At 43.7% G+C, this 24,510-nt stretch overlaps 1 protein-coding gene across 2 annotated transcripts; it reads right to left on the reverse strand.

Moving 5' to 3' along the window:
• Positions 1 to 1,095: 1,095 nt before the first annotated feature.
• slc39a6 (solute carrier family 39 member 6) lies at positions 1,096 to 24,510 on the reverse strand. Of its 2 annotated transcripts, XM_063221186.1 has the most exons (13): positions 24,410 to 24,510; positions 22,170 to 22,204; positions 21,186 to 21,872; positions 15,718 to 15,844; positions 15,251 to 15,289; positions 10,428 to 10,466; positions 9,446 to 9,615; positions 7,814 to 8,026; positions 5,523 to 5,610; positions 4,863 to 5,309; positions 3,940 to 4,020; positions 3,159 to 3,349; positions 1,096 to 2,782 (listed from the first exon to the last, which is right to left on the reverse strand). In XM_063221186.1, the coding sequence occupies exons 3-13, from the start codon at positions 21,867 to 21,869 to the stop codon at positions 2,630 to 2,632; spliced, it is 2,232 nt and encodes a 743-aa protein (XP_063077256.1). In that variant the 5' UTR covers positions 21,870 to 21,872; positions 22,170 to 22,204; positions 24,410 to 24,510; the 3' UTR covers positions 1,096 to 2,629. The 2 variants fall into 2 exon arrangements, with proteins under 2 accessions (XP_063077256.1, XP_063077249.1); XM_063221179.1 differs by lacking the exon at positions 22,170 to 22,204.

Raw genomic sequence — 24,510 nt, forward strand, 5'->3', positions numbered from 1 at the left:
TGAGCTATAGCCACTCATTTTGGTATTAATGCCATGCAACTGTAAATTTACCAAAAGAACTAAAATGGGTAAGCATTGATGAATTGCTTGTTATTAAAGTCAGTCTGTAATGTGTGCAGGGCCGTATTAAGGTGTGTGTGTGTGTGCGAGTGTGTGTGAGTACTGAACTGTGAGGTGATTCTTTTGTCAATGTCTTATATGTACAGTATATCACGAAAGTGAATACACCCCTCACAGTTTTGCAGATTTTTGAGTATATCTTTTCATAGGAAAGCATTACAGAAATGTAACTTTGACACAATGATTAGTGACCTTTTAACATCATATTTAACCGCTTAAATTTCTTGTTCACTCAGAAAAAAAACAAAATACAGCCATTAATGTTTGAACATGTACTCACAAAAGTGAGTACACCCCAGATTAAAATCCGGTAGAGAAGGGGTTATGTTGGCTCGAATCGTCTCGAAATGAAACGAAATGAAAAGGGTTGACAAGGGAGGTCATCAGTGTGCGTTTCAACCTTTCTTTGTATTGAACTTTTAAATTTTGAGTCTGCATCTGGCTTAAATAGATTGGTGTGAGATTTGAATGCAATCCTATGAAGAATATCATGATCTGCTTCAGTAGTCACAGTGCATGTTGACATGCATGTTTCTTTTAGGTGTATTTCAGATTGCCAATGTTGACAGCATTCATGCATCCCCAAACCATGTCAGTCCCACTACCATGCTTGGCTATTGAGAGGATACACCTTTTTTGTAAAACTCACTTGTTTACCACCACACATGCTGACACCATCTAAAGCAAATTTGTTTATCTTGGTCTCTTCAGATCACACGACATGGTTCCAGTGATCCATATCCTTGGTCTGTTCATCTCTCTTGAGACCAAGATAAACAAATTTGCTTTAGATGGTGTCAAGCATGTGTGGTGGTAAACAAGCGAGGGGGGGGGTCTATGGATTTTAATGTGGCATGTTTGGAGTTTGGTCCCTGTTGTACGGAGAAGGTCACAAAGAAAATCACAACTCCTACATACTGTTTCAGGTCAGGACACATGACAACCAAACACACACAGACACACACATGTACAAAACAGTTTTGAATATGGTTTGTATTTTTTCATGGAATGCATTTAGTACACCTACATTTTTTCGTGTTCTAACTCCTTCAGTGTAACAGACACAATATGATCACCGTGTGTACGTACGTACGTAAATACTAGAGATGCACCGGATCCAAGGTCCGGTTCCAGATCCGGACGGATAATAGCGCCTGAACCAGCGTGTCGAACCGGACCTGGACCCACATTTGTAAACGCAACGTGAACATTGTTGTCAAGTGCTCATCAAGTCCTCAAGGCTTGATGTCCCACTTAGATAAATAAAGAATAATAATAATAATAATAATAATAACAGTAGTAATAAATAAAAACATAAAAATAGCCCAATAAAAATGGTGGTAGAAGTAATTGGCTGCATTATAATACATCAGATGACGATCGGCGTAGGATCCAGCATCCGGTTCCGGATCCGGCAGGATATTAATCAGTGGATCCGGTATCCGGCAGGATCTTAAAAATCAGGATCCAGTGCATCTCTAGTAAATACACTCAAACACACACGTTTGAATATGGTTAGTTTTTTATCCGAATGTGTTTAACACCTACAATTTGTGTGTTCTAATAGTTAGTTCCCTTCAGTGTCTCAGACACATTTAGACAGTACTCTCTCTCTCTCTCTCACACACACACACATACAAGTTTCAATTATGGTATAATATTTTTCCTGGAATGTGTTAATACCTACACTTTTTGTGTTCTAACACAGTTAGATCCCTTCAGTGTAACAGTGTGACACAATATGATCTTGAGAACAGTCACACACACACACACACACACACACACACACACACACACACACACACACACACACACACACACACACACACACACACACACACACACACACACACACACACACACACACACACACACACACACACACACACACACACACACACACAGTAATTGACACTACTGGCACTTGAGTGCTAGCTGCTTAGCATGCTATGGTAACAGCACAGAACAAAGGAGTTAGCAAAAACATAAACATACACCTAAAAAAACCACAAATGCGCACATGCACACACACGCGCGCACACACACACAAAAAAAGCGTACAAATACCATACTTCATCTATTGGCACTTAGTGCTAGCTGCTTAGCATGCTATGATGACAGCACAGAACAGACATACAGGCGGGGGAGTGGTAAGGGGAGTAAGGTTAGTAAGGTGACTGGTAAAGGATGGGGGTCAGGGTTCAAGGATGACCTGGATGATAATTGCTGGCCCCTCCCCTCAACCATCTGCATGTGTCCTTATAGGACGATCCAGCAGCTGGTCTACTCATCGCATGCACGCACGCACGCACGCACGCACGCACGCACGCACGCACTGCATTCCCCTCACAGCTCTGACATGTAAGACACCACTTCAGGCTTTTGGTGTGTACCGTACAAGAAAAAAAACTCTGGTTCATGCACACACATTTGCACACAGTCAGGGGTCAGTCTAGAGGTGGAGGTTGTATGCGCTGCTCCAAGATGGCGATGGGGTCATAAGGTCGGTCTAGAGGTCGAGGTTGAGCTGTATGCGCGGCTCCAGGATGGCGATGGTCAGCATGATGCCAAAGCCCAGCAGGATGCCGGCGTTCTGCAGCACGAAGAAGCCGCAGTGGCTGAAGCCCTGCTCACTCGCATCATTATGGAGCATCTCAGGAACCTGGAACAGAGAGAGAGAGAGAGAGAGAGAGAGAGAGAGAGAGAGAGAGAGAGATAGAGAGAGAGAGAGAGAGAGAGAGAGAGAGAGAGAGAGAGAGAGAGAGAGAGAGAGAGAGAGAGAGAGAGACTGATTATGCAATTGAAATATTCTGCTTGTAATAGACTGAACCTAGAAAATCAGAATCAGGTGTACTCAGTACACACAAACCATGTTTATGGAACGCACGCACGCCATCCACAGGAGAGCACACACAGATACACACACACAGATACACACACACACACACACACACACACACACACACACACACACACACACACACACACACACACACACACACACACACACACACACACACACACACTTCGGCCCTCACCATGTCCACGAGGGCTACGTATAGGAAGAGGCCGGCGGTGAGGGCGAAGACCCAGGCGGCCACGTCCTCTGCGTAGTGTCCAATCAGGATGCCCACAGCCATGCCCAGGAAGGCCATCATGGCCGACAGCACGTTGTACAGCACCGCCTGCTTCACAGACATGCCCGCCTTCAGCAGCACCGCAAAATCACCTGCACACACACACACACACACACACATTACAATACACAAGTCAACATCATATGCACACGCTCACACGCGTGCATACACGCGTGCATACACACACAGACAGACAGACAGACAGACAGACAGACAGACAGACAGACAGACAGACAGACAGCATAGCCTGCTTCAGACAGGCCTGCCTTCAGCAGCACCGCAAAATTACCTTACACACAATCGCGCGTACACACGTACGCATGCACACACAAATACATTATACACAAGTCAACATTAGACGGGAGAAAAAAGCAGAACAATTGCACCCTCTAGTGCTTGCCTGGAGTAAGACCCTCAAATGGGAAATAAAGATCAGTAATCAGTGCACAAATACTGATCAAGATCAGTGTACAAATACTGATCCGTCTGTTTCCGGCCCATGCTGAAAAGGTAATCAAAATCAGTCCATAACGGGGCTCTATGGCTCAGTGGGCTTACTGAGAGAGATTGCTCGGTGGGCATACCGGTACACTAAATCCAGGGACCTGGGTCAAGTCTGACCCATGCTCATTTCCCGATCATTACCCAACACACACACACACACACACACACGGTGTCTTACCTAGCTCATGGGGGAGCTCATGGCAGAAGACGGCAACAGACGTGCTGAGACCACTGGACAACCCCTCAGTAAAGGCAGCTCCTACCACACACACACACACACACACACGCACGCACGCACGCACGCACGCACGCACACACACACACACACACACACACACACACACACACACACACACACACACACACACACACACACACACACACACACACACACACACACACACACACACACAATTTGTTACAGAGCTTTCAGCATGCTGTTGTGATACTGCGTGTTTGTGTGTGTCTGTTTCTGTTTTATATCTGTGCGTGCGTGAGTATGTGTTTCTATATGAATGTGTGTAACAATGTACTGTATGTGTGTATATTTGGTGTAAATGCATGCAAGCACCTATACAGTGTGTGCGGTATAAATGCATGTACTCTACATGTGTGCATGTGCACCTATGACAAGGCAGTCGCTGAAGCAGCCCTTCGCCCATGATGACCATCCACGTGAGAGTGGCCACGACGGCTATAGGTGTGTGTACAGTATATCATTGTTTTCTATCTTTGTGTGTGTGTGTGTGTGAGTGTATGTGTGTATCATATTGCATTGCGTGTGTTTGTGTTTGTTTGTAAATGCATGTACTGTGTGTGTGTGTGTGTGTGATTGCACGACTGGTCACTGGGGGTCTAAGGATGGTTGACTTCACGAAAGCAAAGGCACAGCAAATAGCCAAATATTGCTCAATATTCTCCATTATTGGTAGTCGTTATGGTAGTCGAGATGTTGTTGGCACCCTTAAAACTGCTCTTATTTTCAGACCCACATTGGACTGTGACTTAGCATCATTGCATCTGTAACATTTATGTCCATACCGTATGTACATCTCTGGAATTGCGGACATAAATAAAAGTAGTTAAAATGTGCGATCGTACCTATGGCGAGGCCGTCGCTGAAGTTGTGCAGGCCGTCCCCCATGATGACCATCCAGGCGAGGGTGGCCACGCCCGCCTGCTGGAAGTGCTGCCGGTCGTAGGTGTTGGTGTGGCGGTGCGTGTGGCTGTGCGGGTGGTGGTTCTGCGAGTGGTGGTGGTGCAGGATGTGGTGGTAGTCGTGGTGGTGGTGGTGCAGGCGCGCGGGCGGCGCCACCGTGTCGTGGAAGTGCGAGTGGCACTTGTCCTGGCAGTCTGACGACCGGTCCTCGTCACCGGGCGCCCCCTGCCCCTCGTGCTGGGGTGTGGCCAGCATCTCCTGCTGCTCCGCTTCCGATGGGTTGTCCTCCTCCTCCTCCTCCTCGTTGGCGTTCTCGGTGGTGGTGGGGGTGGCAGTGAGTGCGAAGTGCCCGCTGCCGTTGCTGCCTGCCCCGTTGGCCTCGGCCTCCACTGATGTGGGGGTGGGGGTTGGAGATGTGGACACACGCAGAGATCAGTTCACACATACAGTACATCGGCTAATGCCAAGCAAGCACATACTGTACACTGGCTATCACTGAATACACACACACACACACACACACCAGTAAACCCAACACACACACGCACACACGCACACACACACACACTCTCTCTCTCTCAGACATTCATACACACACTCACCATCGAGGGTTTTGCCATCGTTCTCCTCCGTGGTGGGCAGCTTTTCAGAGTCCAGCGTTACATCATTCTCGTCAAACTTCTTCTGGCCCTGTCAACACATACACAAAAGCTGTTTTCAGGTTCATCTGACACCAGTTACTGTGGGCAAAGTGTTCACCCGTGAGGGCCTAGTGTTCCAACCGTTTGTTTATTTCACCGCATGTGACCCTGGACATGGACCTGCTAACGCCTACTTTGTTGTCGCGGTTCGAAAAAAGCACTTGGTTCCCGTCGCAAACCAAGTTTTTCGGTTTCTGAATCCTCCGTGTGAGGAGTGGGGGGGCAGGCAGTGAGGAGGAGCTGAAGTGGGGACCTGCGCAAACTTGTGTAGAGGTGTGAGACAAGACTCATATACACACGTGAGTGAGTTGTTGACCAACCAGTTCATGGGCGCGTGACCTCGGAGGCAGTCAACAGACGAGCGTTGAAGGGGATAAGCAACTGCAGAGGTTGCAAGATCTGACTGCAGTCGCATTCATTCCGCGATAGTTTGACACCATGTGACGTCACCTCGTCGACGCAACATCACCGAAATGTTGAAGTTTGACAGGAAATCTATCCGTCATGCAGCATTTTCATCCAGAGTGCATTGCTGTCTAAATGCGCATGCATGCGTTGACGACTACTCGAATGCACTTAGTGAATCTGAGGAGGACCGAGAAATCGAAACGTCATTGCCATTGAATTAATGAATAAAAAGATAAAAATTAACTTGAACAAAAAAAAAAAAACAAAGGAGTGTGCGAACCTTTTTTCAAAAAATATGTAATCCTTTTGTTCAGCACCAGGGATTGTGTACAAGTAACTCACTACAAGTAATAGCTATCTAGGACCATATAGGAAAACAACGCTGTAAAAAAAAAATGTTCCTTACTGCCAATTTTGAACTGCGAATGCGCAGCACTTGGCCACAACAATATCTGCTTCGCGGTCTACAGGATCAAGTGGCGTGGACTCTGTAGCAAGTTAACCCCATGTGAGTACCTACCCGATGTGAGTCGCACATGTAATCTGCCACCGCCCATCAGCAGATATTCCGAAGTCATACGATTAGGTTTGAGCTGTCGCAAAAGCCAACACATCAATGCGGCGAGATGATTGGATCAGTGACAGTGCAGCTCAACAGGCAATTGGGTCTTGCTGCCGGGAAGGTGGGAGATGTGCAGGCACATGCCATGTTTCATTGCCATTCATGCCATTCACTTCTATGGTCTCTTTTTTTGAGTGTTCCATCTCCCCTATATAAAATCCCTCTGGTAATATGCAACGATAGTACCCACTACGTTAGCTAATCAAAAATCAAGAAACGACGGCTTGAGTCATGCCATGAGGACTTTACTGGGTAGAAAACGGGCGTAGATACGGCAATTGTTAGCCTTGTCAAACCATACCACCTGTGACACTATTACTTCCATACTTCCTGAGAGGCTTCTTAGCCTGGGCCACACTTACTGTGCTGCAAAAAATGTCCCCATCTAGTCAGTATGGTCCAGCAGGTTAATTCTGTCTTTACAGTGTTTCCCAAGAGTTAAGAGACTTCAGTGGTGCAATTGAGGAAGGCAATGCGGATTTTACGCAGTGACGTGAGTGAGCAGCTAACTCCAGTTTCGACTTCTGGTGGCATCAAGTTATTTGTTCCTGAGGAGAACTTTAAAATAAATAGACAAACTCTTTCTATTTTTAACCTAGAAATGCACTCAGAAAGTGCAGACCTCCGCCAAAGGAAGCTGAACATTTGACTATTACACCCTTTATATATTTTTTAAAGTCTTTCTGCCTTCTTTTTGTAGAGTTAGAAACTGGAATGTCAAAATTCTCCCTGTCCTACAATTCAATTTGTGGACACTAGGGGCGTCTAGATTTCTAGGCTAGCAATGCTGAAGAATTTTTACAAAAATCCTGGTTTTAGTTTGTGATTCGGATCACCACCAAAATTGAATCACTTGTTCCCTTTATCGTTTCCAAAAACTTCAACAACAAAGATTCAACCAAATCTGTGCACAACTTTTTGAGTTATCCTGCTGACAAACAAACAGACAGACAGAGAGACAAACCAACGTGACCGAAAACAGAACCTCCTTGGCGGAGCTGAAAAACATAACCTACTTGGCAGAGGTAACAAATGGTGGTGTTTTTTTTGTCTGTGACTATGCATAGGGAAAGAGTGGTGAGATTGGGGGATAGCTTCTTCATCCAGTTAGTTTTTGTGGTAGACTAATGTGGTATATTAAGGTACGTTTATGTGTATGTACCTTGTGCTTCTTGTCCTTGTACATTTTGCCCAGAGTGAGGAAGTGCTCGATGAGGAACATGATGTAGACTCCACCCAAAGACGTCAGCCCCGCCCACACAGAGCGCAGAGAATCCTCCTCCTCGTGGTCGCCATGGCCACCATGTCCGTGTCCGTGTCCCATGCTCTCATTGGCCGAGTGGTGGAGGTGGTGGTGCTTATGCTGACCCATGGCCTGAAGGGATGGACATAGCATTGAACCAATCGGATTACAGGAATATGAACAAGAAATGTTGAGATGGGCAGGGTTAGTGGGCCGGTAATAAGGTGGATAGACATGTTGCTGAAACAGAATTCACCTTTCGCAAAAGCCACGCCCCCTAGTTATTGTTGCTACATCCGTCAAAAACTTAGAACCAGGCACACGTTTTGGCTGCGTTTCATAGGAAATGTGTGTAGCCTACACTTCTTGTATCCTACACACGCTGATTACTAGAAGCCATATTCAACTGTGAAATACAACAACTTGATGATGGCGATGTGATGTCTGTAACCAGGACATTTGATAGTGCTTGGTGTAAACTGGGACATTGCAGCCGTCCGCCAAGACATTTGACGGGCTTTGGGCACTGACACTGCGCAGCTCTTGGGCAGTCACACTGGGCTTTTCTCTTCTGTTCACTTTAATGGTTTTAGTTGACAGTTAATATCTTCATAACAAGGTTGGAACAAGCGCAGCCCCATTTCAGTGTTACTTTTTTTGCTGTCACACTCGACGCATATACACAGACACAAACTGGGAAGGAGAGAGGGTGGGGGCTGCTCCGTGGGCTGTGCATTTGGCGCATATTAAACAACGCAACTAGTAGTTTCCCAATAAAATTTGAATCATAATGCCGTGGATCCAATACTATAATATCATATAATATTGTCCTTAAGTCTGAGCGATGCATTGATTATTTGTTTAGGGTACATTTTCTGCCAGCTAAATGCAGGGGGGAAGGGGGCTATATTAGCAAACAAGACGATTGCACAGTTAGCCTGCTAATTTTAAATATGATCACCTGGAGCTAATAGCCTCCACATGGCTTAATCCATCCCTGTTATCAGTCCGCTTGAGGATTTGCTTCGGGAAAGTGAAAAAATGAGGTCCTAATTAATCTTCAGATGGTGTCGGACCCTGACGGTGCCATAGGCACACGTTGTATGTCTCCCTGAAATCGTAGGTTTTTGACAGACCTCGACAAGTTCTACACTCCTTAGTTACCGTTGCTGAGCTCGGATTAGTTGGCGGCCGTTTGTGGGAGGGGTTTTGCGAAAGGCTAATTCTATACGCTATTTGGTACATATAAGTATATTCTGTGTGTTTAGTCTTCGTCTGAATTGTACACCTACAAACCACAGTCTATACACACCGCGTATAGATTAATGATGAAACAAATAAAATTCAGCCAATTAGATTCATTTAAAAAACATGACAAATCACAATTGAATGCATATGTGTTTATTTGCGTATATGTGAGGGGTTATCCACATTTGTACTGTGTGTGTGTGTGTGTGTGTGTGTGTGTGTGTGTGTGTGTGTGTGTGTGTGTGTGTGTGTGTGTGTGTGTGTGTGTGTGTGTGTGTGTGTGTGTGTGAGAGTGTGTCGTACGTGAGGTAAGAGGTGAAGAAAGGCATCTCCACTGAGTGTGCCAACTGCGAGGGCGACCAGGAAGCTGAGCAAGAAGTTGAAGGAGGTGCGGTTGATGAGGGGCAGCAAGACCACGCCCACGAGAGCCAGGGCACTGATGATGCAGATGGACAGGAACCCGCCCAGCCACGCTATAGCACACACACGAGCATACACACATGTATTACAGTACATTACATTTAATAATATTATATTACATTTCATTATATTACATTATTTTGTGTGTGGGAGCGGTCCATACACGATCCAGTTATACCAGTTCTTTCAGGAAGTGTGAGCCAAAGTCCATGCCAACCATTGTGATAAGCATGTAGAATGATATTTGAAACTTTTGACCTAGTGCAGTTTAAAGACATTTATACCCGAGCTATATTAGCCAACCATGCTAATCTGCTTCCTGCCATATGAATCAGCTGAGCGGATAGGAACTTCTGCTGAGATCTGCCGGTAGGTGTAGCTCACAGAGCTGAGTGGAAATCTGGCAAGTGCAAGGTTAATGAAATATGTAGAGTTTTGACTTTAACCCATTGATGCTGGATGTTGCGTTGCGCAACATTGGCCCTGGCGCCTGGAGCTGCATTACGCAACATTCAGGCTCATGAGATTTGAGACAACTTTATTAAAAATACTTGGTTGGTTGAGATGAATGAACACATTCTTTTGACATATAAGGGTCTTAGTGTTTAAATGCAACTTAATGCATGCTTTTATGTGCTTCAGAGGCTGAGATACTTAGGTTTTTATAGGCTGAGGGCAGCTTTTCTTAAAAAGGGCTCAGGCATTGAAATACAGTGTACATTATACACAAAAGGTAGAGAAAGGGTAGAGAAAGTATATATTCTCGCACGCACGCACGCACGCACGCGCGCACACGCACACGCACACGCACACGCACACGCACACGCACACGCACACGCACACACACACACACACACACACTTACCTGCTGCAATGTTAGTGGTCTTCGGATTCTCCTCATGTCCTACAACACACACACACACAGTCATAAATACATGCATTTTAGTAGTAGTACGTGTAAACAGATGCAGACATTGGGCTGTGCCTCTGCGAAAGCCCAAAAATCAGATGTCAACAGGCTCAGTTTTCTCCCATGCAAATATAATGTATTACTAACCTCATCTGCATTTTGGTAATAACAAATACTCATTTTTTGTTTTACATCAAAATGGTCCTTTATGGGCCAGACAATCTACCATTTGACACAGGACAAATTGCAATAGAAATCATTCCAAGTTTTTTTTTTTATCCCTAGGTACTGTATATTTAAATGACATATTAAAAATCTACTGATTTCTATTTAGTGGAACAAACTTTTTTTCAAGGTAAAAAAATGGGAGAATCCCCCTTCATTTTTCCATAGGGAGGCAACAGGGAAAAAATTTAGGTATCAATTGGAAACTTTCACAGTAGTTTATTCAAACTACGACAAATATTTTTTTTTAGCGCTGGGACATTAATGCATTAATTTAGATTAATTAATCACACAAAAAATAATGTGATAAAAAAATTTACTCATTTTAATCGCACTACAAAATATAGCTTAATAGTTCTGGATTACACCATTCGAGGGCAGTATTACGCCTGATGATGAACAGCTTGCTGAAATTGAGAAGAATTCTCTCTTCTTTTAAAAATGAACAACATCTTTAGATTAAGCTTATTTATTGTCATTAGACAAAATCCATGTGAAAAAAATACTTTTTACTGTTCTCAAATCAGATATTTAAATGCTATTAAAATGTGATTAATTTGATTAATTAATTTCACTAGATTATGCTGCAGTTGGCATAATTCATAGGTTACAAATTTACTGATAGGATAGATCAGTGTTTCTCAAAGTGGGGCGTAAGCTTAGAGGCATCTCAGGGGGGACTTGTGACCAGTGTTTAAATTGGCTTTTGGGAGGTGGGGGAGCCCTTCACTCGCGGTCAAAATAGCTTTTAAAAAAAATAATAAAAAATTTAAACATCGCCCCATCAGGCAAATACATGTATTCTATGAAGTTATTGCCCATAATTAATATCATACATAAATCAATGTATTACTCAGTTATGAGAAAAACAGCAAGGTACCCTCATTCCCTCTTCACTGTATTAGGTTGCTAAAAAATGGGAACAGTTAGACCAGTATCAATCCTGATGCATTTATGTAGCCTACTTTTTAATATTCTCTCCTGTCAGTTGGCAACAGTATGCTATTGGACTGTCAGTACAGGGGTAAAACAGTTTTAATTCTGACCACCATCACTGCACCATCAAGCTACAAAGATGTAGACCTAAGACTATTAAGAACTCATATTATTGATGTGAATAACAATTTGTTTTAAAAGATCACATTTTAACATTTTATCACATTTTAATTCTCCTAATTTATTTCTTTAATTCTCTTAATAATGTCATGGGTTTAGCATGCATTTATTAGCACGTTTTATGCCTAATAAGTAACAAAGTTAAAAGAATAAAAATGCATGCTTAGGCTATGCTGTTCTATTACAGTGCGTGAAAGTGTGCACTGTCACTTTAAATCAGGCGGAGTCTGCAGAGAATCTTCTCACTCGGACACGTCTTTTCTTTACAGATTGCCCCTTTGGCTGACTGATTATATGGGCGTTCTTATTTCAGTAGTTTAGTTAGTTCAGCTATCTCGCTCCGTGCATATGTTTTAATTACACTTCAGTCGCATTAAGTAAATGTTTTTTTGCAAAGCAATAACTTTGGCAAAAGGCGGCAATAGATTGCTGCAATTCTAGCGCGAGAGAGACGGTGCACTGCTCTACACGCAAAGCTAGGATGGACACGCAGGAATCCCTGTCATTTGCTTACTGTCTAAAAACTTTTAATACGTTCCTGGCATGTTTAAGCCCACATAAAAGTAACCTGCAACCAAATGGCTACACATTCTGACAGAACAATAGACGGAAATCCCAAACTTGATGTTGATTTCCCCCCATTAACAAACTGTTAAAGTAGGCAGACACCACGCTATTCTGCATGACTGTTTGGTTAACTTTGCCTGAAAGCTAGCCGATATCAAATGAAATGACAGCTTACCTCCGTTTTGTAAAAGGCATTGTATCTAGCCTACTAACTTTGCACATTGAACATGAAGGCATGGAGGACAGGCTTGAAGTAGTGACAACTCGAAGCGGAGTAGTTCTAGCTGTGAGAAAGAGCAAGCGCTCCGTCCGAACCGCTCAACTGTTGCAAAGTTGCAATGTTGCTACAAACTCAAATTGTGGTGTCTCGCAGCGCATGTGCAGAATGCAGATGCATAGTAAATGAAATAATGCGGGAGTCCCTTAATCTTATTTCATGTAGCTATCATTATAAAACTTTCATAAAAATATGATATTTCAAGAAGAGCTGAAAATATATGAACTGTGAATACACTGAGGGTGGGGCAGCAGGAGCGCAGCTCCGTTTGGCTGTCCCTCCGAGGTGAGGAGGCGGAGCTGCGCTCCGGAGGGCTCCGCCCCAATTTAAACCCTGCTTGTGACATCTGATTTTGGGTTTTTTCCCCAAGGAAATGATTTCCTGTCTCGCCAATAAGTCAATTCCTACAAGTTTCTTCAAGTCAAATTCAATGCTTTTTCAAGACATTTTAAGACCATTTATCCTCAAATTTAATACCTTTATCCAGAGCCGGTTCTGACCTCCACGGGGCCCTACGCAAAAATATGCCAAGGGGCCCCCATAAAGCGCGCAGATTATGATTCAACTAGTACACCTTTCGAAACAACAGTAAAACGTTGACAACACCACCCTTTCCACTCACATTCTCTCTAGCCTAGGCTACCCGTTGATTCAGTTGAACTAATTGCACAAACGAAACGCTACTCAGCTTGTGGTTCTCAACAACTTCTACCTTTTAAAACAACAGTAAAACGTTAATCCCCCTTTTTACAACATGTGACTGTATCGAAGATCTGGGCACTTTTTAACCCGGCATTGTGCCATACAAAAGCCCATTGAGTGCTAGTGGTGCTAGGTTGTTGTTGGCTAAAAACAGACAACACAGACGGCGTTTGTCGTTTATGATTGACGCACGAAATATGTTTCGAGGACTGCATGTGACTCGAGCGCCTTGACGCCCATCGTGCCCAATTTAAAAGTCTGTTTACAGAGAGCACAAAACGCTGCGAATTGGTCACCATCCACTTCTTTGACCCATTCACGAAATGAATGATTGTGTAGCCAAGCCTGGCTAAACTTACATTTGCCCATTGTTGCCGACGTTTCACCTCACTTCACCTCACTTTCCGTTTGTCCACATAGTAAAGTTTGTCTTCGCGCGATAAACTATCAACAACCTTAGCTTAGCTCTGTGGCTCTGTGGCCATGGTAAAGTTAAAATCTGTGTTCATTGAATTAAGCTCGGTGTGTGCGCGCGTGATGGTTCCGCCCACAACTCCAGTTCCACCATTTACTTGACCACTCGTACATTTTTTACATAAACAATATAAAGATCATAAAAAATAATGACTGTTGAGTAATGAACAATGCAAAGTGACAATTTATATTCGGCATCCAAATTTAAGTCTTACACATGAAAATTCACGGCTTTTCAAGGCTTTTTAAGGTATTATTTCCAAATTCTCGAATTCAATGCCTTCAAGGCTTTTTAAGACCCCGCGGGAACCCTGGTAAAGCCCTCACCAACATTATTTATATTAATAATTGTCATTCATTTGAATACCATAGGAAATGAAGTCACATCTGCATTCGACTGCAGTCCCTGTTTGTTTAATTTCACCAGTCATCACCTTTCCTTTGATTCTGCGCAGCGATCGCAAAATCAGTCTGTGCGAGTACTGCTGTTGCTTGGGGGGGCTCGGAAGCATTCAGACCCTCTGAAGGGGGGAATGATGGAAAAAGTTTGAGAACCACTGGGATAGATAACAAAAACACCCTGTACCTACATTCTAGTAAGCACATGCCTCGCCATAAACTTTATCAGAACAGTCACCTCGTCAACATCTGCTTCCCTCCCATGGGAAACTTTAATGCCTTACTTAGCATGGGGAATCTCTCTCTCTCTCTCTCTCTCTCTCTCTCTCTCTGCAGTGGGAAATAGACCTGTTAAGTTTGATTAGGCTTACATCGCTGTTTTATGATTATCCATTGGCCTTCACGGTCGATCCGTTATGCGAAATTAATGGCTTGGCAGAGGCAACTCTGTCTCTGTGCTGCGCACGTCGTCAAAGTTCGAAGCCGCTGCCTCGCCATTCATTTCGTATAACCGGTCACCTCGTCGGCCGTTATCCTTTACTTAATACCCCCTACATCACATATGAAAAATGTAACTTCATCACTTTAGTGGAAGACATTTTTTTAAAGGTCAGAAGTTGCAGATTTCCATTACATGTTGCCCTTGGAAAAAGTACTTTTTGACCTGGGAAAAAGTATGTTCCATTAACTAAATTGATGAGGGTAGATTTTCAATATGTGATGCAGAGGGGTTTAAAGGATGAATATATTGTATGAATGATTACTATTGAAAAAAATATGTTCCACTAAATATAAATCGGTAGATTTTTAATATGTGATTATCACTTCAAAGTAGAAACCATTACTATTGCAATTAGTCCCATGTTTCTGCCTTTTTTGAGCTAGATTGCCTATTAAGCAATTACTTGCGGGTCCAGAGTATTGCAATAAGTCAAAGTGTAAAAACCAGACCTGCTTATGATTGCACCTGCCCTTCACTGTGTGCAGATCTGTTGTGTAAAAGAGTAGGGCATCTTACCTAATGCAGTTTTGGGGGCCTTGGAAGGGTCTACATCACCTGTAACACACACACACACACACACACACACACACACACACACACACACACACACACACACACACACACACACACACACACACACACACACACACACACACACACACACACACACACACACACACACACACACACACACACACAATACTGTAGTAATGCTACACTCACACACGGATGTAAATACAGAAAAACACAGACACAGACGCGCCATACAGACACCGCAATCGACTTCAAAACACACCAACAGAGAGAGCACACAGGTGCACAGACACACGCACATGTTCATGTGCACGCACCGCACATGCACACACACACACCGCACACACGCGCATGCACACACACACACCTTCAAAACATAGCAACACAAGTGCGCATTCATGCGCACGCACACACACACACACGGCTAACCCAATCACACCCTCACTCACCATGCTGCAGACAGGACTGGGAGTCGATCTGAGAGAGCAGTGCTGGACACAGGAAGCCAAAGTCACTGATGGTGATAGCCTCCATCCCCATCCCATGGTTCTTCAGCATAGCAGAGGGACTCAGACACTAGGCGGAGGGAAAGAAGAGGGAAACAAAACAAACAGGCCTGGTTATACTTCTCCGACTGACTGCATTATGACTGGCTGTATTGTATTGGCTGGATTTTTCAAAAGGAACCATGTTTTTGGGCTTTTACATTTATTCGGATAGGACAGTAGAGAGCTTCAGGAAGGTACTGGTAGAGAGAGAGGGGTAACCCATTCAGATTTCGCAATGAGATTCAGGACTTGGACATTTTAGGCTAATTGTTTTCAATTTTCTGTGAGGCTTTTTGGTCTGATAGCGTGGTATGAAGTGTCATTCTGTAGGACTTTTGTGCTAAAACTGATTTTTTTTTTGGCTTCATTTGCTTTTTTTGGAGTCCTACTGCTGAAAAATGCTGGCCAGTATAGCTTCCGAACCCCTATCTCTACTAACAATGATCATATTTTCACAATCCTGGTGTCAATTTCAGAGTTATTGATTATGCTGAGTCCATTTATGACAGTTACATTATAATCAGAAGTTGCTGTTACACATATTTTGGAGATTTAAAGGCTATTTCGTCCACCTACAAGCCTGCTGTGGGAGATACGACTATTATTTATATGATAAGCACAGATCCAATGAGACGGATGCCATAGTAAAGATTTCAATTTTATTAGGCTCAGTACTGTGAGACAATGATGGGTTTGAAATTTATTACCCCTTTATGCCCCCCCTCTAGGAGTGCTATTTCACCTCGACCAGGATACGTACTGCAACTATAAATGCAACAATGCAATTTTTTTTTTTAGTGTGTCAATTTAGGGTTATTGAGGACCCTGAGTCCATTTATGGCAGTTCTAGTGTGATCAGAAGTTGCTATTACAACTATCTGGGGTGTTTTGTCATGCCATTTGTACTGAATGCTAGTTAAAAATGTAAAACAGTATCTGATGTTGCTGCATTGTTGCTGCAAATGACTTACTGACAATTTTATGAACAATTTCAGGGTTTTCACTTATTTTATTAAATTAGATGACAATAGAACTGAGCCGCTCGGTTTTTAATTCACTTTGTATAAGGCTTGGCTGATTGTCCAGATCAGGAGAAAGAGATCGGCAAGTGAGAGTCCTCTGCATAGTGCTTGTCGTCCAGTGGACTGGGAAGGTTATCTGGCTGCCTTGGGAAACCATCAGTGACAAGTATTTCTTATGATCTCCTGAATTATGCTCGCCTCAAGTACTTCTTATGATCTCCTGAGTTATGCTCGCCTCATGACAGTCCATCTTGCTCAAATGAATGCTCTGGAACAAGATAATCCCCATCACATGGGATGATCTTAGGTAGGGGGATTTGGTTGCAGCAATATCAAAGGTTCCCTTCACACATGTTCACAGATCAAAACCTAGAGCATAAAGGAAAATTAAGGAACTTCAGTGTTATGGTGGGAAAGTAAGACTGAGTCAGGATGCCGTTGCCCTTGTCTTGTCACCACAACACCACATCTTGCTCATATTGTGATGCAGTATTTGGACAGCTTCCCTCAACCCAGCAAGTCTGTGAGAAGTGAACACTACCATCTTACGGGAGATGTTGCCATCAGATCAAGGGCAAAAGCTGTGAAGATGCAAAATTCAATTGAGCTCTACTGTACTGGCAATCCATTTGCACGTTTCATTCAGAAGAGACTTCGGAGAGACCTTACTATTATACACGGAAGCAGGCTTGTGAGCTTGTGCCTAAACTACAGACAATTGGCAATTACTGTGTTCTAATTGTTGATGCTATGGCTGAAACTGGAGTTACATTTGATCATATCTTGAAGTGACTTGAGCAAAAGTGTACCTGCTTAGGAGAAAAAAAAGTGAAGCAGCAGCACTCCATAATGACCAGCACTCCTCAGTGAGTTGTTTTTTGTGCCTGTTCGGTACTTCCTTAGACAGAAAGAAGTGGTTGGGTTTTCAAGGAAGGAGTTTAAGTTCAAGCGGGCTGTTTACCATTCATGTTCATGATATTTTGTATGAATGAGTTGATATTACCATTACAGTACATGATCTTTTTTTGCTTCAAAGATGTTAGGTTGGAATATTACGGCTGGGCTGTTAAAAATGGTTGCTTAAAAATGGTTAACAAAAACAAGCTAAAAAAAAAACTAAATAGGGCCTTTAACTCCAACCCAAAAAGTCACTGTATGAAACACAGTTACTGTTGTTGTTCACACACAAATTAACTTACATAGCTGGTCGGCATCAACTTCCTGAGTGCACACAACCCCCTCTCGTTAGTTAGTCTTTATTTGATGGCGAACCTGGTATATTCATTTTTAACTCTTGGGCACTACCTTAAAATTAGTCATTTCTGTGTAGAAAAGTATCTTTATTGCTGCATTTATGGTCGATGTACTTTTCCTGGCCAAGGTGACAAGGCGCCCCCTAGAGGGGGGCGTAAAGGCGTAATACATTTGAAACCCATCATTTTATCACAGTACTGGCCCAAATCAAGTTGAAATCTTTATTGATGTGGACAGATCCAATGGGATGGATGCCCAGGGGCGCAGATAGCTTTTAAAAACTGGGGGGGACATTTTCACAACCAACCGTCCATTATTTTATGATAATACACTGAATATCATTTTTTTTTTAATTGTTAGTGGACTATTCATCTTCAGCTAAATAATTGTATTTGCTTTAGTAGCCTAGGTCTACTACATTAACAAGTTTTAAATCTTGATTAAAAAAAAAAAAAAAAAAATCACATGTTTAAACCGCTCCAGCTTCTACACTATGTGCACGAGTAGTCAGATTAAGTCAGATGTTGACAGCATAGGCTACAGACCAAGTTACAGTGAACACGACAGCTACCTGCATTGGCTACTTGATTGACAGCGGTCATGGCATGGCTCTACAAAGCTGTCTTTTCACTCGAAAACAGGCCCACGACAGAGACCAAAATAGCCCTTCTGAACAATTAAAATCAGTTAACTTTCGCAACTACAAACAGCGTCACAGCGGACATGAACCCATATTGACCTTACCTTAAAGCGTTGTCTTGAAAGCAGTAAATCCCAAATTTTAATCCATGCGTTTCCACCGCCATCGTTCACGTTCCACAGTTTTTGTAATCCACATCATAGCTAGCAAGAAAGGGACTGTCTTCTAGATTAACTAAATAAAAGCAACTGGTCTGAGCCAAAAATGTACTGTAAATATGACATCTGCTCTTAGCTCCACTTCCTGAATGTAGCCCTGTCAACTCAAGCCAATCACCGTGAGAAGCAAAAAGCTTATGACGCTTCAAATCTGGGACTTCAGTGGCTGTTAGCCAATCAAAAAATAGATTTACTGCCATTAACTTCAATACATTTGTTTCATTCTGCAATACCTCACCACACCATCGCAAGCATAGAGATTCTATGTCGCTACCTGGTGTCACTGTTGATTCAGCTGACAGAGCCGTTTAAGTTTTTAGACCGAGTGTAATACCGTTTTTTTGCCACATATGAAAGTGAATGGTCCAGGGAGGCGCTATTTCGCACATTGCAAAATAGGCAGAAATCAGATATTTTCTCCATAAAAGTGAGGGGGACGGGTCCAGGTCCATGTCCCCCCCCGCTATCTGCGCCCATGTGGATGCAATAGTTGTCATATCTCCCACAGCAGGCTTGTAGGTGGGTGGACAAAATAAATCTCCAAAATATGTCTAATAGCAACTTCTGATCTCAGCATCATCAATAACCCTGAAATTGACACCAAGATTGTGAAAAATGTGATCATTGGGTCATTCCATGTCAATTCACATGATTCCCTAGAATCTCCCCACGTGACCCTCTCCGATTTACCCGATATCTCACATACAGGTACCTTTTGATGTCAATTGAAAGAATACCAAGTATTAGCACTCTACGTCCAACGGTTATGGAGATGAAGCCCTCCAAAGTTGGGGTGCCATGCCCACTTTTCAAGCCTGTTAATTGCATACAACATTTACAAGCAGATTTTGACACTTCTGGTTTTAGTTTGAAGGAAGATACAGGCCTAAAAAATCACCATGGCCCCTCAATATGACCCGGTCTACCAGATGATGTACTCACAAATGGAATGCCTTGATTATTTTTGGCTATATTAAGCCTTAAAAACTGAATTTGTGAAACGCGTGTTGAAGAGTCTTGCCATTTTGGGGTTCCAGATCTGGGAAACTATGTATGCTTTGGGAGTTATAATTCGTTTTCCATCATATTTGGGAACTGTACAGTGTATTCCAAAAAATGTAGGGCGCTCCGACTTTAAAAGATAAAATAGGAGGGACTCAAAAACAGCTGTGGGACAAAATGACCTTACGGTCGAAATTTTCATTTTTAAATTTTCAACAGCAAACTCGCCATCCCTCTGCAGGTTTGTTTATGAAAATATGTGCAATGAAAAGGAAAAGGCTATTTTAGTGTGCCCTATTTTGCATGGTGGTGTTCTGTATTTCTCCCGTAAAAACGGCTTCTCACAAGGAGGCGTGGAGCTTTGGAAATAGCGTGATTTTAAAATAATATTTATTTAAAAAGGGACAGCATATATTACCAGCATTTAAAAAAAAAAAAAAAAAAATGCTAAATACACAAGATTATAGTATATTTTAATCGGTCGATAGCCGAATGCTGTCAGCACAAAAAACAATTCCTTCGCAACTCCTTGGCCAAGGACTGGAGTTAGGCTACTTTAAAGAACATGATAATTGCTTGAGCAAATTTGTCTACTGTAAAAATTGCCGACAGAAAAGCGATGTTGATTTTTTTAAGTGCGTGGGTGGGGATAGAAAGTTCAAGGTCCACAATAGACATCTATTTAAATAGATAAACACATAAGTGAGTTGGTTATCAAGAGCCTTTGTGTAACGTGAACGCCTTTCGTGTAGCACGCTGTGGGGTGGTCACCAAAGTTTACAATGGTAAAAATATGGGTCCCTTAAGAAAAGGGTTGGGAACCACTGTACTACGCAATTACTTCTCAAACCTACTTTGCAAAGTAAAAACAACAACTCACTTTTGCATGGTCAGGTGGTGTATGTAGGGTAGATTGTCAGCCGACTACTTTCATTTGAATATTTGTAAAGTATCTCCGTTTTGTTTTTGTGCATTTGGAAGGAATAAAGTGTAATCATTACCCACACACAGTACAGGCATCACACAAGGTGGATATTTATGTATTTGTGTGTGTGTGTGTGTGTATCTACTTACAGCAATATGTCTGTATGTGTACTATATATACTGTATGTGTGTATGGGCCTGAGGGCATACAGATGTCACAGTGTGTGTGTGTGTGTGTGTGTGTGTGTGTGTGTGTGTGTGTGTGTGTGTGTGTGTGTGTGTGTGTGTGTGTGTGGGGGGGGTCCTCACCTCCTCAGTCTTGTTGGCTTGAGAGCGGTGGGCGAGGTTCTGGAGTGGAAGTTGCGTGGTGGTGGGGGGCGTGTTCTGCCCCGGAGGGGTGCGATCAGGCCCAGCGCTGCGCCTAGACCGTCCTGGGGGTGTGGCAACCGTAGTCATGGGAGGCGGCGGCGGCAATGTCGTCGATGACCCCTGGCCCCTTTTGGTATACTGATTATGATTCGCATCTGATTGGCTCTTCTTTCCCTCGGCTCCACCAACAGCTGCGCTGCTGCGTGGAGGAGGAGGGTCTATCTTGTGATGGTGTGTGGGGCTGGCGTGTTGCTCTTGCTTGATGCCAGGGGACGCCGGCGGTGGTGCCGCACCATCACCGTGCTGCTTGTCATGGGAGTGTGTGTGGTGGTGGTGGTGATGATGCGTGGAGTGGTGTGAGTGGCGCACGGTGCGCATGGTGTGCTGCAGGAGCAGCTGCAGGCCCTCTAGCGTGACGCTGCCATTGCCGTCGCCGTACTTCTCAAACAGCGCCCACAGGTGGCGCTCCTGTGCCAGGCGGGCCGCCCGGCCGTCGGTCGTCGTCACCGTGGCTTCGCTTACACAGCCGTCCTGTGCCGACGCGCCAATGGACGCGCCCATCAGCATCATCAGCAAGCCAGTCAAAGCCCAGAAGGGGCGGGGCCACCTTTGCAGCACCCTCATCCCCTAAAGCAGAGGCAAAATAAATTATTTTAGAGGTTAACAATCATACATACAGGGATTGGACAAAATAGCTGAAACACCTGTCATTTTAGTATGGGAAGTTTCATGGCTCAAGTGGACCAGTCAGTAGGTTAATCTTCATTAATATATAATTGCACATTGCACCAATAAGGTGAAGTGTGAAAATTCAATTAGCAGGGTAAGAGGAGAGTTTTGTGTAAGTGTTGAATCTTTGACCGAGACAGGAAGTCTTTGTGGTGCATCACAAGCCATGCGGTATCCAAGGTAATGTCTACATACCACCAAGAAGGATGAACCAGATCCAACAGGATTAACAGTGGATGCAAGAGGAAGGTAACATTTGTAAATGGGCAGCATGAATTCTACAAATAAACTACTAAAAATGTTACATAGTGATCCTTTCAAATAAGTCTAAATAGTCTAAGTTTTAGTTCTAAATTCTAGTTCAAAAGTACTAGTTATTAGCCGAGTTTCCTCAAATTAATATGGACTAGATGCTTTTACTTGAAACTAGAAAAATATGTTTATTAATATTTTCATTTTTTGCAGTGCAGTGCAGAGACTATTTGAATCATTACCACAGAGGTTAGGTCCCACCCTGCTCAGCTATTCGTATGAAGCGATTTCAGACTAATATTTCCAGGTTTAAGTCTCCTGGAGTCTAAGTCTCCCCAGGCTAGGTATGCTAAATGCTGTATATATTAAGATTCTTCCAAATCATAATAGGCTGTCAAAGGAGCTTAGCTGTGTCCAGGGTACCTTGCTCACAGTTTTAGGCAGCATCAGTAAGATATCCTAATTACATATTACTGGAGGCCAAATTGTTGACCACCATATCCAACACAAACACACTAATAAAACATACTGTACATACACGCACAAACGCAAACGCACACCTCCAGATGAATGGGCAGCCAGGGCAGCAGTTGTGGAGAACGAAGCCAAACCCCAGTCCAGCGCACGCACAGACCCTGAGGCCAAACTACAGTGAGTACAATACTACACAGCCTCAAGGCTTAGCACCTTAGCAGATATGCTGCTGCAAAATGTTTTTAAAGGACCCTCCCAACACCAAACAAACAACACAGCTTATCTCAAGTTTGTTTGTACAGGTGTTTCTGTCTGAACTAAGTTTCTGTAGATAGCTGTTGTGTCTGTGTGTGTGTCTGTGTGTGTGTCTGTGTGTGTTGATATCTCCTACTGTTTACCATCATAGCCGATGATAAGTAGCCTCTCCGTTACACTTAACAGAATACACCTGCCAAGTGAGAGCCCTTACTGTGTATCTGTGATTCCCAAAGTTGTTCTGCTGCGACCCCAATTTTAGACCTGTATGATTCACAATGTCTCTGGCATAAATACGTAAGCATTATGAGTGGTTAAAAAGCCCACTATGAGGCAACTGTTGTCGCCTGCCAGTATACAGTATTACATTGCGGATACATGGGATGCTTCATGGGAGTTTTTGTTCCAATCCCTGCTGGCAATGACAGCCATTCGTCCATCCATCCGAGAGCCTCACTCAGACTCACTCCAGTGTATAACGTAAATAAAACAACTTTGTCATATAGGTCTGTTTGCTCTGAGCAGTGCGATTCATTTATGTGGCACTAAAACATTGACCCATTTCAGGGCTAGATTAACAAACGTCTTACCAGGCTCAGGGGACCATAGCCTCGGGTGGTCCCAGGGGCCTAGAGCAGGGCAAAAACCACCCTTTTTCATCGCCCTCCTCTAGGGAGCCTAAAAGGGCGCAATAGGATCCAGGTGAGCAGAGGGGCTCTAAGTGTATTTATTTTTTGGTACAGGTAGCACTTTTCTCTTAAATCCTTCCCAGCTGCCCACTAGGCGCACAGTCAGTCAGCATCAGCAAAGTGGACACGAACACTGCTCTACGCACGCCGCAGAAACTTGGGAATGTGCGTGGGCGCGAAGTTTTTCCACTGATACAGGCTGACTTGTTTAGTGATGTGGCAAGAAGGGTTTGGGTTTTGCACAAACTTGATTCCCTTCATCGGTTTCAACATGAAGAGAAATCGTCAACACCGTCAACAAACACATAAGACTATGTTATTAATGCTTTCAGGGTGAACTAGCTAGCGGTTTGTGCGAACTCAACACGTCCATCTTTTTCGAGGTCTCGGTTGGGTCATGAGAAGGGGACACAGATGGTGTAGCATCACGCGCCAAGGCCTGCCAGAAGAGTTGCGCATCTGCCGCACTCGACGGTTTAACGGCCTAAAGTGAATGTCATCAACATCTAGCATGGAAATTTCACACTGCTCCACACAGCTCTCCAGCTACCTACCGGCTGTGTGTACGGCAAAGAACACGTTTTAAAACGTCTTTCTGCGCACCGCACACAGTCTTTGTTCTGGGTACCGTGTGCAACACCGGCGTCACACACCGGAAACGAGTTAAAGATTCACAGGGCACCGCTCTGTGATGCTCGCATTGTAGATTCATAGTGCTGTAGAAATGTACAGGATTTCCCATCGACAAAAAAACACATGACCTACCAAGTTATTGTGTTTCCCTTTGAAATGTCGTCTTCGGCCGGCGTCGCTCGAACAGTCTTCTTGGTTAAAGCCTTCAGTGTGTTCCGTTTCTGGAGTACACA

The sequence above is a fragment of the Engraulis encrasicolus genome, chromosome 2 (assembly GCF_034702125.1).
Source record: "Engraulis encrasicolus isolate BLACKSEA-1 chromosome 2, IST_EnEncr_1.0, whole genome shotgun sequence".
Classification (NCBI taxonomy): domain Eukaryota; kingdom Metazoa; phylum Chordata; class Actinopteri; order Clupeiformes; family Engraulidae; genus Engraulis; species Engraulis encrasicolus.